Consider the following 12864-nt stretch of genomic DNA (forward strand, 5'->3'; position numbering starts at 1 on the left):
TTGTTTATGTTTTTTTTTCAAAAAAATTTCTTATCAGTTTTTATCACAATCCGAAAATTTATTTTGTTTTGTAATATTTTCATCATTTTTTAGCCTCAAATTCGAAACTTTTCCAGTTATTTCATCATTTTCCAGCTCTAAATCACTCGCTGAACATTTCACAAACAGCTGATGCTTGTGGCGTGATTATTTCAAGTGTTACGGATATTTTAGATGGTATTTAGATTGATAAAACAATAAATGATGGATCATCGACGACATCCGGTCAGTTTCCTCTCAGAGTCAGCATAATAAATAATGTGGAATTAATTCATTCAACAAATCATCAAAATATCGAATGAAAGATCCACTCTACTAACTCAATTCTCATCTTGTTTGCAGACTAAATACGAATTGAAGGATATCAATACAACAGCAGATTGGATGGCACACGCAAACAGATGCCGGATACCACAATGGAGATGCCCGTATCGATTCTGCAAGTATGAAAAAGGACGTCTCCAGCATTTGAGAAATTGCCAATTTAGTAGCAGAAATTGTTATACTTGCTGGGAAGTGGGATATGTTCTAACTATGCATGCCAGATATTGTAAAGTGAGTAAATTGTCTATGATGAGAACACACTCAGCTAAAAATTATTCGCATTGATTAATTCAATTTTTATATTACGTGCATTTTGTAGAGATCCATATGCCGGGTACCAAATTGTTCCACTTTCAGACAGCGTATGTTTACTATAGCAAGTGCAGCTTGAATATTGTTATTGAAAGAGTGAAAACTGAAAGTTTCTAGATCGCTTATGATTTAAGGGTCGGGTGTTTCATTTAATCACGTTTCCTATTATGTTTTAATTATATGTGTATGTTTTTTCGTCCATAATTAAGTCTTATTCGATGTTTTTTTAAATTTAAGCTAAAGTCTTATCAAGATTCGTTGAAATAAACTGTGTACCGGTAGGTCGTGCGCCCGCAGCTACCACCATAAGTGGAAGTTGTGAGCCCACATACGTAGCATCGCGCAGCTCCATTAGCGGCGCGATCTAGCAGTGTAGTTCGAGGAAGCTTCACCGCTCGGATGCTGTGAAAGCAGCATCAGTATGTTTTTCGTTAGCTTTGCTACACAACGTTGAGACTGAATACCTGCTATGCAGATGAGTAGGCTCAACTTAGGGACTTGTTTTTATACTGTAGTAATCGTGTCTTTACTCATTCGCTTGTATATTTCGTGTAGTCTTATTAACATTGTAATAGAGCAGATTATCGTAGAGAAGCTGTCTCTGACTCACGTAATAAAGCGTCTTAAAGTACCTAAGGTATCAACTTATTTGTGTCGCGTTCGTTCTACGATCTTAGCAGCTGTACCTCAGCCTTGGCCTAGTATAAGAGTGTTTCCCGACATTCTTCCCTCGTCGAAGAAGTTACCCCTATTCGTCATCATAAGTAGCTTCTTCGATATATGTAGCAGTTAGTCCACCCAAGTGGCTAGTGCGGTAACACCCCACACTACTACATTTGGCGCCCAATATCGTGGTTCCTATACCAATTGTTACGAAAAGGAGAATTTGGAGCGGTTCACCGATCTCAGATTCTTCAAAAAGTCGCGTAAACCGTTGGGAAAAGTGTAGTTTTCATCGAAACCCGGCGAAAATCAAGCTTTTCATCGTCAATGTGGCGACGACACCTTTGTACGAATTGGCCCAGTGCAAGGAAGAGATCAACCTGGCGATCTATATTTGTGTTTTAATACGTAAGATTTTCTATTTTTTATTTGTATATGTGAAGGTATAAATTTTGAACATTAATTTATGCCAAAATTTGTGTATTTCGCCGTAACGTGGAAATTTTTGTGCCAAGTTGTGCGGGTTCGTCGTGTGTAAAAAACGAGCACAGTTCGACAGGCTCGCGTAACGGTTTTCAGCGACGTCATCGTAGACTATATGTGTAAAGTTGCTTACCTGAAAAAGACAAATTACGAATTAGAATCGTTGACCGAATTAGAACTCGCGTTCGTGAATTTAGAAAATGACCTGAGATTTTCCGGCTATACAATGGAAGAAGAAAACGTGATTCCTCCGTCCGATTCTAGTGGTCGTCGAGGTAGCTTCCCATTGGCTAGTAGATTCAACGAACAGCATCCTGAAAGAGAAAGAAGATCGAGTGTTGGCATTTACACATACGTATCTGACGAAAATTCAGAAGAAGGAGAGCAAGCGGAACCTAACGTACCTCGTAAATCTATACGTAACGCTGCGAAAGAAGCCGATCTCCGACGTCGTGAAATGCTCAAAATTAAGAAGACACCGATTGCTAAAAAGAAATCTGAAAAGAAAAAAGATCCGTTAGGTGAACGTATAAGTAGAAATTTATACGATGTCAACTTCGAGAATAATAAACCATCTTCGAAGTATACCAACCTGGAATACGAACGGCTGCTACAAGAAGGTACTCTGGATTTCTTAAAAAGCGGTCCAGTCGAGCCTGAAGTGATCTCCGACGGAAATGATCAGTGTACCAGTCATCTACGTCGATTATCCAACGCGCCTGTAACACAGTCACCGTTACTCAACCGCGCACCGGCGCAAATCAACGCTGATAACATGTTGCATCTTACCAGAGAGTTAATCGATTTCGGCGATCAGGGTAAAACTGTGCAAGCCACTGCTCCGTCTGAACAGTTGGTCCAAGCTCCTGCGGAAGGTCAGAATCCAAGTGAAGATGACACCGACGGAGAAACAATGCCCAAGATGTCCGAAGCGTTGCTGAAAAAGAGAGCAGAAAAATTAGCTAAGAGACTTGATTTGCGGCCAGTGTACGTAAAGAAAACAGAAAAATGGATTAAAGGAAAGGAATTGGAAGAAAAGTACCCAACCGAGTACTCAGCAACCGAAGAAACAAATTTCCGCGAATGGAATTATAAAGCGATCGACAATTTAGATAAAAACGGCATGCAACTATTCAACCGTGTCATAGACGTCGAGAAAGCAGCCCATCGTACAAGAAATGACCTCGGTCTCGTGTATATTGAACTCGAACAGCGCATTATTTTGCAAAAGCGCAAATTCAAAAAACAGATACGTGAAGTTAAAGAAAGTTTCAGTGAAGTTTTCGCCGAGTACAAACGTGTAATAGAACAACATATGATTACGCAAGCGGTCCAAATCAATCGACTGAAAGATCGAAACCGAGAAATAAGTGGATTAATGAAAGAATTGCACGAAGAATTCCACAAAGTACAAACTACATCTGACCAAGACAACAAAGATGTGACCGGCATTTACAAAAAGTTCGACGAGTTTGTAAAAGACTATCGGGAAGAGATGGAACAGATTAGAGAAGATGACCAGCAGCGAATCCAACAGGAGGTGCAACGTCTCTTCGATATCGAAAATCAGCAACGTCTCGAAGCTGAAGCGCAGCGACTACGTGCGCAACCAACTCAAAATAATGCGCGTAACGCGCCGCACCCGATGCCGCAGGTTTCACCGATTTTAACGCAACCCCCGCGAAATGCGCCGCCAAATCCAGGCGCGTCGACGCCCCAAAGATCCAATCTACACGAAGTGCTTCACCAACAGCAGCCGCAGCCACAGCCGCAGCAGCAATTTTATGGTCAGCCGCAGTTTCCGCCTCCGCAGGTGTTCATGTATCAGCATGCGTACCCGTATCCGCCGCCGCAGTTCCAGCCGCAGCCGCAACCGCAGCCGCAACCGCAGCCGCAGCCGCAAGCGACGCCGCAACCGCAGGAACGCAGGAAGCTAACGTGTAGAGATCTCCGATTTGACTTGAAATTTGGCCAAAACACGAAGGTCATAAAATCAGGCATAACGCAAGATCAAAACCTGAAATTCGGGAAAAACAACCAATTTAAAGTCTTCCAGTACCTAAGAGAATTCGATAGTCAACTGGAAAGTTTCCAAGCAAGCGAGACGCAGTTCATAAGTGTACTCAAATCGGTCGTGAATTGCCAAGAGCTTCCATTCATGGAAATTTGGAAGGCAAACACCGCTGACATTGGCGAGTATTATCAATTCCGTCAAAGCTTTATCGAGTACGCGTGGAGCCCTCAAAGACAGAGTGATGCTCGAACTCATTTTGCGAAGCTTGAAGTCACCGAATCGTCTTCCACTGCCCACGTCTCCGAAGTACTAACGTGGATGAGAATTCTCATGACAAGCAACACTCCCAAAGAAGATATTGCACGCTCAGTTTTCTATAAACTTCATTCATCACTTAAAGCTCGAATCACCGAAGTTGAACTCCAAGATTTGGAAAAGATGGAGCAACGACTCGAAGCGATGACGCGCATAGAAGAATGGGTAGGAGGCGTCGAAGTTCAGGTTAAACCAAAAGCCCGAGCTTTGAACAACTACTCGGAATTTAAGCGTTCCAAGAAGTACGACGACAGCAAAAATTCAAATTACGAGAGGAGTCGCCGATACAATAACTACGAGAAGAACGACCGTAGTAACGATTACAAAAATCGAAGAAGTAACGATTTTGAAAAAAACAAGCGCACCGAGCATCGCAAACCGTATGAGAAACCGAAATACGAAAAAGAAAAGCCGAAAGGTGATCCGGAAAAGGAGGAGAAGAAGTTTGAAAAGAGTAAGCGTGAAGAAGAACCCAGAGAAAAACAAAAAGAAAGAACTGAAAGATCAGAAAAGAAGAAAAACTACGAGAAACACAAAGTACATGTAGTTACCGGTGAAGTTCAAAGCTCGTCGTCTGATCAAGAAGCAGATGACACCGAAGTTGAATCCAGGGGTGAAAAATTCGATTCGTCGTCGGGAAACGAAGCCTAGACGTGTGCAACTTAGCACTAGAGGGCTCATCCTTCCAAGAATTTCCATACCACGAATTCGATTATATAGGTGACTCGTTGGCATGTTATCTCGCCAACATGGTACCGCGCAGAAGTCCGGATATCACGAAACCATACCTGTGTGAACAAATAAATGCCACTGATTTAAAAAAAGCCATCAGTGTAGCGAATTTCGAAAGAGACAAAGCTGTACTTTTGGTAGGCCAATATGAGCTGAACTACCCTGGCTTGGATTCTAGAGTTATGAAGCGTCTAATCTCCGAAATAGTTACTCTACTGAAAGAAAAGAAGAAATTTACCGAGATAATCTTGTTGTTTCCGTTGATCAAGCCGAAGATGTCGTCGAGTAAACCGGTTCATCTGGATACTTATTTCGCGTATCGTCGAGTATACCAACAGCTCGCGGATGAACATGGAATTAAATTCTGGTGGACTCCGGCAGCAATATTCCTGGATCTGAAAAAAGATAAATACAATATTCAATATCGTCATTTCAGAGTAGATCAAAAATACAACTTGATACCAGTAACTAAAAAATTTCATAAGAGTAAGAAAAATGACAAGTACTATCCTAGCTATAAAAGGAGGAACGAGTTCATTAGGGAATTAGATCGTATGCACGTACATCCGACTAATGTAACACCTGTAGCGAAGCCGGATGAAATTCCGATCCTGGAAAATCCAGCCGAAGAAGTAGTTGCAAGTGAAGAAGGTCTCCGAATCACCAAGCTGAAAGATTTATTTGAGCAGAAAGACAACCTGCCTAAAAACGTCCGAATTGAAGTCACTAGAATGATAAAAAAATTGGAAAAATTGAAGAAAGACATCGATGCCAAAGCCCTCGAAACCCTAATAAAAAAGTTGGAAATCCCTGCCACTGGGGCAGAACGAAATTCAACACCCCTGCTTCCACAACCGATTGTAGACATCGTCGAAAACCCCGCTGGGGCAACTGAAGAGCAAGTCACCGAAATTGTAACAAATTTAATCGATCAACCGGAACAGGGATGCGAAACGTACGAAGACCATCTTCTGAACCAGTTCACAGCTATAGCTGAAAATGTCCATCACTTGAGTCACACTCCAAAACCAGCGTTAAAGAAAAGCGAAATTGAGAATTACGTGAAAGATCAATTTAAGTACAAAAAAGGCAGGACCATTTCCTGCGTGGCACCGATAAAAATAGGAGACATCGAATATCCAACTCAATTCGACACCGGTGCTGTACCTAACGTCGTATCGTACGAAACCGCGAATCGTTGGCTCAGAGACCATTATGACGACATCAGCTATGTCATGCTCGATAAACCTATCGTGTGCCAAATGGCTAATAAGCAAAAAGCCGAGACTTTGGGCTATGCGATAGTTCCTAAAATCAAGTTTGGTGATCTCGAGCTGAAAATCCCTTTTTTAATTTTGAAAGACTGCAATCAAGTATGCATAATTGGAACTACTACTATGGAAAGGCTCGAAATCCAACCTCAAATAAAAGAGAAGATTGTCACCTGTAAGCCTACCAAAGAAGATAAAAAGTCATCGATCAATTTTATGACGAAGGAGCAGTATCAACGAAAGCTCGTAGTCCAAAAAATCGAGATAGAAGAGTGCGAAGAAAAAGTCACCGAAGTTGTTATGAATAAAGCAGACACCTTTGAAAGATATGAAGCTCTCGGTCCAGATGACAAGGACGACGGTCCTGAAATTTTTCTGGCAAATTTAATTCTCGATTTGAATGAAGCAGTCTCCAAAGGCCTAATCACGTCACAACAATCTGATTTAGCGTACGACGTTTTGAGCGAATTCGCATGTGTGTTCAGCAAATATCCTGGTCGATACAAGGGTCCTAAAATGAAGCTTCATTTCATGCATCCGGATCGAATACCTACTCAGTTTAAAGGTCCTAAATACACGCCGTCCAATAAACAAATGCCACTCGTACGTGAAGCACTCCGTATCATGCTTGCAAAGCGGATTGTAGAGCCATCGAATTCACCTTATATCAACGCGTTAGTAGTCAACATCAAGAAGAATGGAGAAGTTAGGCTCTGCCTAAATCCAATGGAACTAAATCCAATACTCCAGAATGACTACAACGAAGCGGGCCTACTTGATCGAATAATAACTACACAGGGCGAAGCCAAGCTCTATTGTATGTTAGATTTCGTAGCTGGCTTCTGGCAAATGGTTTTACACGAGTCAGTTCGAAAATACTGCGCGTTTGTAGTTGATGGAGAAGTTCACCAATTTGTCCGAGTGCCATATGGGCTGAAAGTATCGTCTGCATTATTCGTGCAAATGATCAATAAAATTATTCCTACCAAAAAAGGAATCACCAAGTACGTGGACGATATTCTACTGAAAGCCATGACTTTTGAAGAAATGATGGAGTTACTAGTGGAAGTACTTGGTGAAATAAAGAAATACGGATTGAAGCTGAACCCTCGAAAATCAAGATTTTTCAAAGATAGCGCTGAGCACCTTGGATTCAAACTCGAACCTGATTACCTAATGAAGCAAGATAAAAAAATCAAAAAACTCTATGATTTTAAAGCGAAGCACACCGATGCCAAAGGCAATTTCAAGCTTAAGAACGATAAAGATGTACAAGCATTTTTAGGCATCGTAGGCTTCTACAAACGTTTTATCAGCGATTACCAACAGAAAGCAAGGCCACTATACGAGGTAACTCGTAAAGAAAACTTCAAATGGGGTCCTGAACAGCAAGAGGCCCTAGAACAACTCGATAAAGACTACAGGGTGAAATTCAAACTCAAAACACCTGTACCTGGTGAAGATTTCTACCTCGAGACAAATATCACCGAAGACGCGATGAATGGAGTATTATACCAAAAGATCAATGGTGTCGACAAAGTCATCGTATTCGTGAGCAATTCTTTCAAAGATTATCAGAAGAACTATACGATAATTGAGAAGGAAATGTATGCCATGATGAACGCGTTAAGGAAGCTGGAAATATGGATAGCTGGCTATCCGGTGCATGTTCGAAAGGATATGCAATCGGTGGTACACAATTTCCGCAATTTAGCTCGCATAAATCGTAAAGCAGCTTCCTGGATTTGTCACATTGCCAGTCACACCTTAATCTACGATTTGCCTAAAAGAAAGGGTAAATGGTGGGACATTCAGGCACCGGAGCTGACTATCTGTAAAGTAGATTGGACGCAGATGCTACCTTGTGGCACTGTTTACATGGACATGGTCAAAGATCAACTTGTAGACTGTCTCCGAAGAATCGACATTTACCAGCAAGCTGATGAAAATTGGGCTCGAATCATTCGAAAGTTAGAAGCCCCTGAAATCGATATGAATGCTCGGCAGCGTAAATCAAAAAGAAATCTCGAGAAGAAATACGTAATCGTCGATGAAGAAGAAATTAGAGTGCTGCATAAAATAAGAGAAGATGGCACCTTGACACCTTGCCTACCTGATGAGCTGTACAAGGATACGGTACTCTATATCCACGAAGAATACGGACACATCGGTGCTAATAAAGTAGAAGCCATCTTCAAACGTTTTTATTACTCACCGAATGCGTCAAAGTCCATAAAGTTAGCCACCAGCGAATGCATCGAGTGTAAGCAAAATAAAGCTTTTCCGCAGCGTAAAAAACTCGAATACGCGCAAATTGAATCGCATGGCATCGCTGACGTCATATCAGCAGACCTGATTGGGCAAATCACGAATAAAGAAAAAGACCCAAAATACATGTTGGTAATGAAGTGCGTCTATACATCGAAGGTATGGATGAAGCCACTTGTAGTAGCCAATCAGGAAGAAGTCACCAAAGCTGCGAAGGAAGTACTCGAAGAAATAAAAACACTGGGGCACAAAGTGCGGAAAATTATCACCGATAATGGGAAGCAATTTGTAAGCGATGAATGGAACAAGTTACTCACGAAGTATGGCATCAAAATTGGGCACACCACTCGCTACAATCCGCAGTCGAGCTTGGTGGAGCGAACTATGCGTATAATTGGAGACAGACTTCGAATTAAAATCAACAAGACCTCGAATGAAGAATACCATAGTCACTGTGGTTGGCATAAGTACGTGAAAGATATCGAACTTGAAATTAACAACACGCCCACCGAATTTGGCATGAAGCCAGACGAGGCCTGGGGCATCAAGGATCCTCTCGCGAAACATCTGCCAGTGCCACAGCACGAATTTAACGCCAAATTCGAACTTAGCAAACTTCGCGAAGAACAACGTGCGAATGAAGTTCCTTCGATCACCAGTGTAGAAGCCTTCGAAACCAAAATGGATCAAAAACATCTGATTAGAGATAAAAAAGGATACACCTGGGTAGCCATAGACGGAGCTTGCTCTGCGAACGGTACTGACGAAGCGATCGCGGGTATCGGGATCAGTTGGTCACCCAGTGGAGAAAGAAATGTATCGGAAAGAATCACGCACGCGAAGTATAAAAGCTCGAACAATCTCGCGGAAGTCGTTGCGTTAATCATTACGATGAAAATTGCGATTTTTAACGAAATTAAGAAGCTGAAAGTTTTCTCCGATTCGAATTATCTGGTTACCGCGATTAATCATAACAGCCGACGATGGATCGAGAATAACTGGAAAAACTCCAGCAATAAACCGGTTCACCACGCGAAGCTTTTCCAGGAGGTCATTGAACTTAGCAGACAATTCGAAGAGTTTGCTTTGCGCCATGTACGAGCTAGGCGCCATGACCACAATAATTTTGTAGCTGATAAGCTCGCGAGAAAAGCTGTCTACACCCAAATGGTCGTCGAAGAAAATATCGAGAAGATGACTCCACAGCAAGCCATGGTAGCGTTTATTCGAGAAAAAAGAGCGCAGCAGAGGATAGACAATGAAGTAGCCTTCAATAAATTGCACGGTCCGCCGACGATTTTTGAAAATGGCGAATTAGTCTTACTCACCAACCATAGGTTGTCATCTTATGACAAAGGTTTTTCTAAAAAACTTTTCCAAAAACGATACGGTCCTTATTCAGTTGAGCAGCACGTAGGCTCGAATTGTTATATGGTGAAGAGCTTAGTAGATGCCTCCGACGAACAAATCGTAAACACACGTCAAATGATGACCTACCTCAATAAATCTCAAATTGAGGAGCTGAAGAGCGATCTAAAGCAGAGGTCAAAGTTCGATCGGAGAGAGCTCATCGATAAAATTAAAGATTACGTGAAACCAAAGCCGAAAACTCAGGGAGAAGACGACATCGAAAACTTTCACGAAGATGAAGACAGCGATGGCGAAGAAGTCAACGATCCGAAAGACCCTGAGTACGTACCTAAAAATGTACAGAAGGCTGCGGAAAACATACGGGAACAGTTACACCGGGAAGCGAAGAAAAAACCTATTTCTGAATACGAAGAAAAATTTAGAAAAATCAAGAAGGTACTTCGTAAAAAAATCCCACCCGATAAAGAAAAAATTTTGGAAGATTGCATCGAGAAGAGCATACCCAATCCGGAGAAACGCGAACTCCGAAAAAAGAAAGCTTTAGAAATTTTGAACGAACGGAAAAACCCAAGTGATCGAAACAGTGTAGCCACTTCGACATCACCTAATAATAAACGCAATAGGAAGAAAAGAAAAACTCTCAACACACTACAGCTGGAAATGCTTCAAGGACATGAGCGTTCCTACTTTGTCGATTTCTACGAGATAGCACTGATAAACACGCAACGCCCCAACCCCCACGGCACCTAGATACGATACCGATAACGAAACAAAGACAACGACTATCCAGCATATTGTGTAATAGCGTGGTATTGAATGGTTGCGTATAAGAAATAGTAATAAATCGAGGTGAAAATTTGTTTTTTTTTTGTTTCCGAAGTAAAAGTGCGTGAAGTGACCGAAGAAAAATGCAGAACGCGATAGGAATAGTGAGCAACTCAAAGTTAACGGTAAACGGCCATTCCGCTGCATGTCAAGGATGCACCACGTGGAAGAGAAGCTCCGATTTTTTATGTTCGCGCCTCAGGAAATACCGGTTAGAGATAGAAGAAAAAGATGAAGCAATCGAGAGATTGTCTACAGCCAATAACGAGAAGGATGTCAAAATAGCCGAGCTTCGAGACAAATACAGAGAGAAGAAGAAATTGGTCGAAGAGTTGGCAGAGTTTAATGCCTCGTTAGTAATCGAAACCAGCAGGCTGTCAATTGCGAACGAGAAACTAAGATACAAGAAGAAAGAGAAAGAAGAAGCCACCGATGTACGCGACGAGCAGATTGAAAGCGATGACGGCGAAAGGAGCGACAGTTACGACAGTGACGCATACGAGGGAGGCTTCGGTAAATTTGTAAATTTGGTATTCGACGAAGAAGAAAACCCCGATATAAGTGACATCCGGTTTATGAAAACGATTCAAGCAGACTACACAAGGGTACGTTTACCTGTGAATTTTGGCAACGTCTACGATGTCATCGATGATATGGGCTTGAGTTACCAGTACGATCTGACGAGCGAAGCAGCCTCCGTGTTCCAGATAGAACGTAAATATGGTTATTTACAGTGCATCGACCGATTGGGCACAACACAGGAGTTTTACGGAATAAACGGGTTCATTCTGCTCGGCGACGGCATCATAAATGGAGTAGTGAAAGAAATGATTTATAAGAATCGAGATCGGCTCCAGAATATCAAGACATCTCGATTAAACGGTTCGAGTCTGCCAATAAGGGGACTGATTAATTTCATCGACGAGCTGTCTTCGATCGGCACCCACGTCATGGTATCGGCAGGATCGTACGAGATTTTCTACGATGAAAAAATAGAACTTGAATACTGGTGGAAGAAACTAATGCTGGCGTTCAATCGAAAAAACGTAAAAGTCGTATACGTAGTACCCCCGCTGATCCATTATGAGTGCATCGATGTAAGAAGAAATCTTGAAAACTACTTAACCTACGGTGCAGAATGGGACTTTAACGGACAGTATCATTACATGGTCGAACTTAGAGAAGTGATAGCCAGATGCCCGCCGAAAGGGATAATGTCGCACCAGTATTACTTACACGAGGAGCAACTATTCGAAGCTGCGACGATCATGTTAAGGACAACTTTCGAACAATGCCAGCACGAACAATGGGTAATGGGCGTAGCAAGAACAATGATGCCGGAAAATCAAAGACCCACAAGAGAAGAGGACACTGAACCAATGACCGATGAACTAGATCTTCAACGATACGAAGATATGAATGCTGTATAATTTGGAGAAGCTTCTTCGAAAATAAAATAACCATACCGTATATTTAGCGTAGCTAGTAGTAGTAGTACCATCGAGGCGTAGACGGAGTAGTTTCGCCGAGGTTTATCATAATATTCAATAAAGTTTACGAGAAGATCGAGATGTGTGTTACCTTTTTATTTCACTGGGTAAATTTTCGTTGTTTCTTCGCTGCATAATTCTTCAGTCGCGTAAAAAATTCACCGGTCACTGGACTGATTATCATCGTAGCTAGTCACCGAACGTCACTTGTAGTTTCGTCGAATTCAAAGTCATCTTCACTAATAAATTAAAAGAACGACACGAATTAATTATTTCGAAATCAGCATAGTATTTTCAAAATTTGAAACGTTGAAAAAATTCTCAAACGTACCTGATAAGGAGTAGTTGTTTACTTTCCGGCAACGTAGTCAGCTTCGCAATTTTCACTCGTTGAACTCAAAATAATCGTTTAGCGGCACAGTTGTTTGGTAGCTAGCTTCGGAAACCTGTGAAATAGTCAACGTTCATGATTTCATTCACAAAAAGTTAATTAAAAAGTAGAATTAACTCACCGAAGGTAGCTGTCTTCGAAGTTGATCGTATACCAGCTTCGTAGAGTTGCAAATTTTCCGCGAAGAATTCACCGATGTCAGCTCCAATACCTGTAACAGAAAGAAGAAAACACATTCTATTTAGCCAACATCATTAATTAGTCAAGGAACGATTAATTAATTATTAATTACTTGTTAATTAGTAGCTGCATCGAGTATCCAACGTGAAGCTGAAAATTCTAAGTCGTTATCACGAAGATGAAACC

At 41.6% G+C, this 12864-nt stretch overlaps 1 protein-coding gene across 1 annotated transcript; it reads left to right on the forward strand.

The window, feature by feature from the left end:
- Positions 1–50: 50 nt before the first annotated feature.
- Positions 51–4801, forward strand: LOC135842575 (putative uncharacterized protein DDB_G0290989). Its single transcript, XM_065360096.1, has 3 exons — positions 51–264; positions 382–594; positions 683–4801. Exon 3 carries the CDS (start codon positions 1937–1939, stop codon positions 4799–4801), a length of 2865 nt encoding a protein of 954 aa, XP_065216168.1. The 5' UTR covers positions 51–264; positions 382–594; positions 683–1936.
- The last annotated feature ends 8063 nt before the right edge of the window (positions 4802–12864 follow it).

This window comes from Planococcus citri, chromosome 4 (genome assembly GCF_950023065.1).
Source record: "Planococcus citri chromosome 4, ihPlaCitr1.1, whole genome shotgun sequence".
Taxonomy (NCBI): Eukaryota; Metazoa; Arthropoda; class Insecta; order Hemiptera; family Pseudococcidae; genus Planococcus; species Planococcus citri.

Bases quoted from the DNA above. Each gene is read 5' to 3' on its own strand.
- LOC135842575 (XM_065360096.1), top strand. From the start codon at position 1,937: ATGTGTAAAGTTGCTTACCTGAAAAAGACAAATTACGAATTAGAATCG.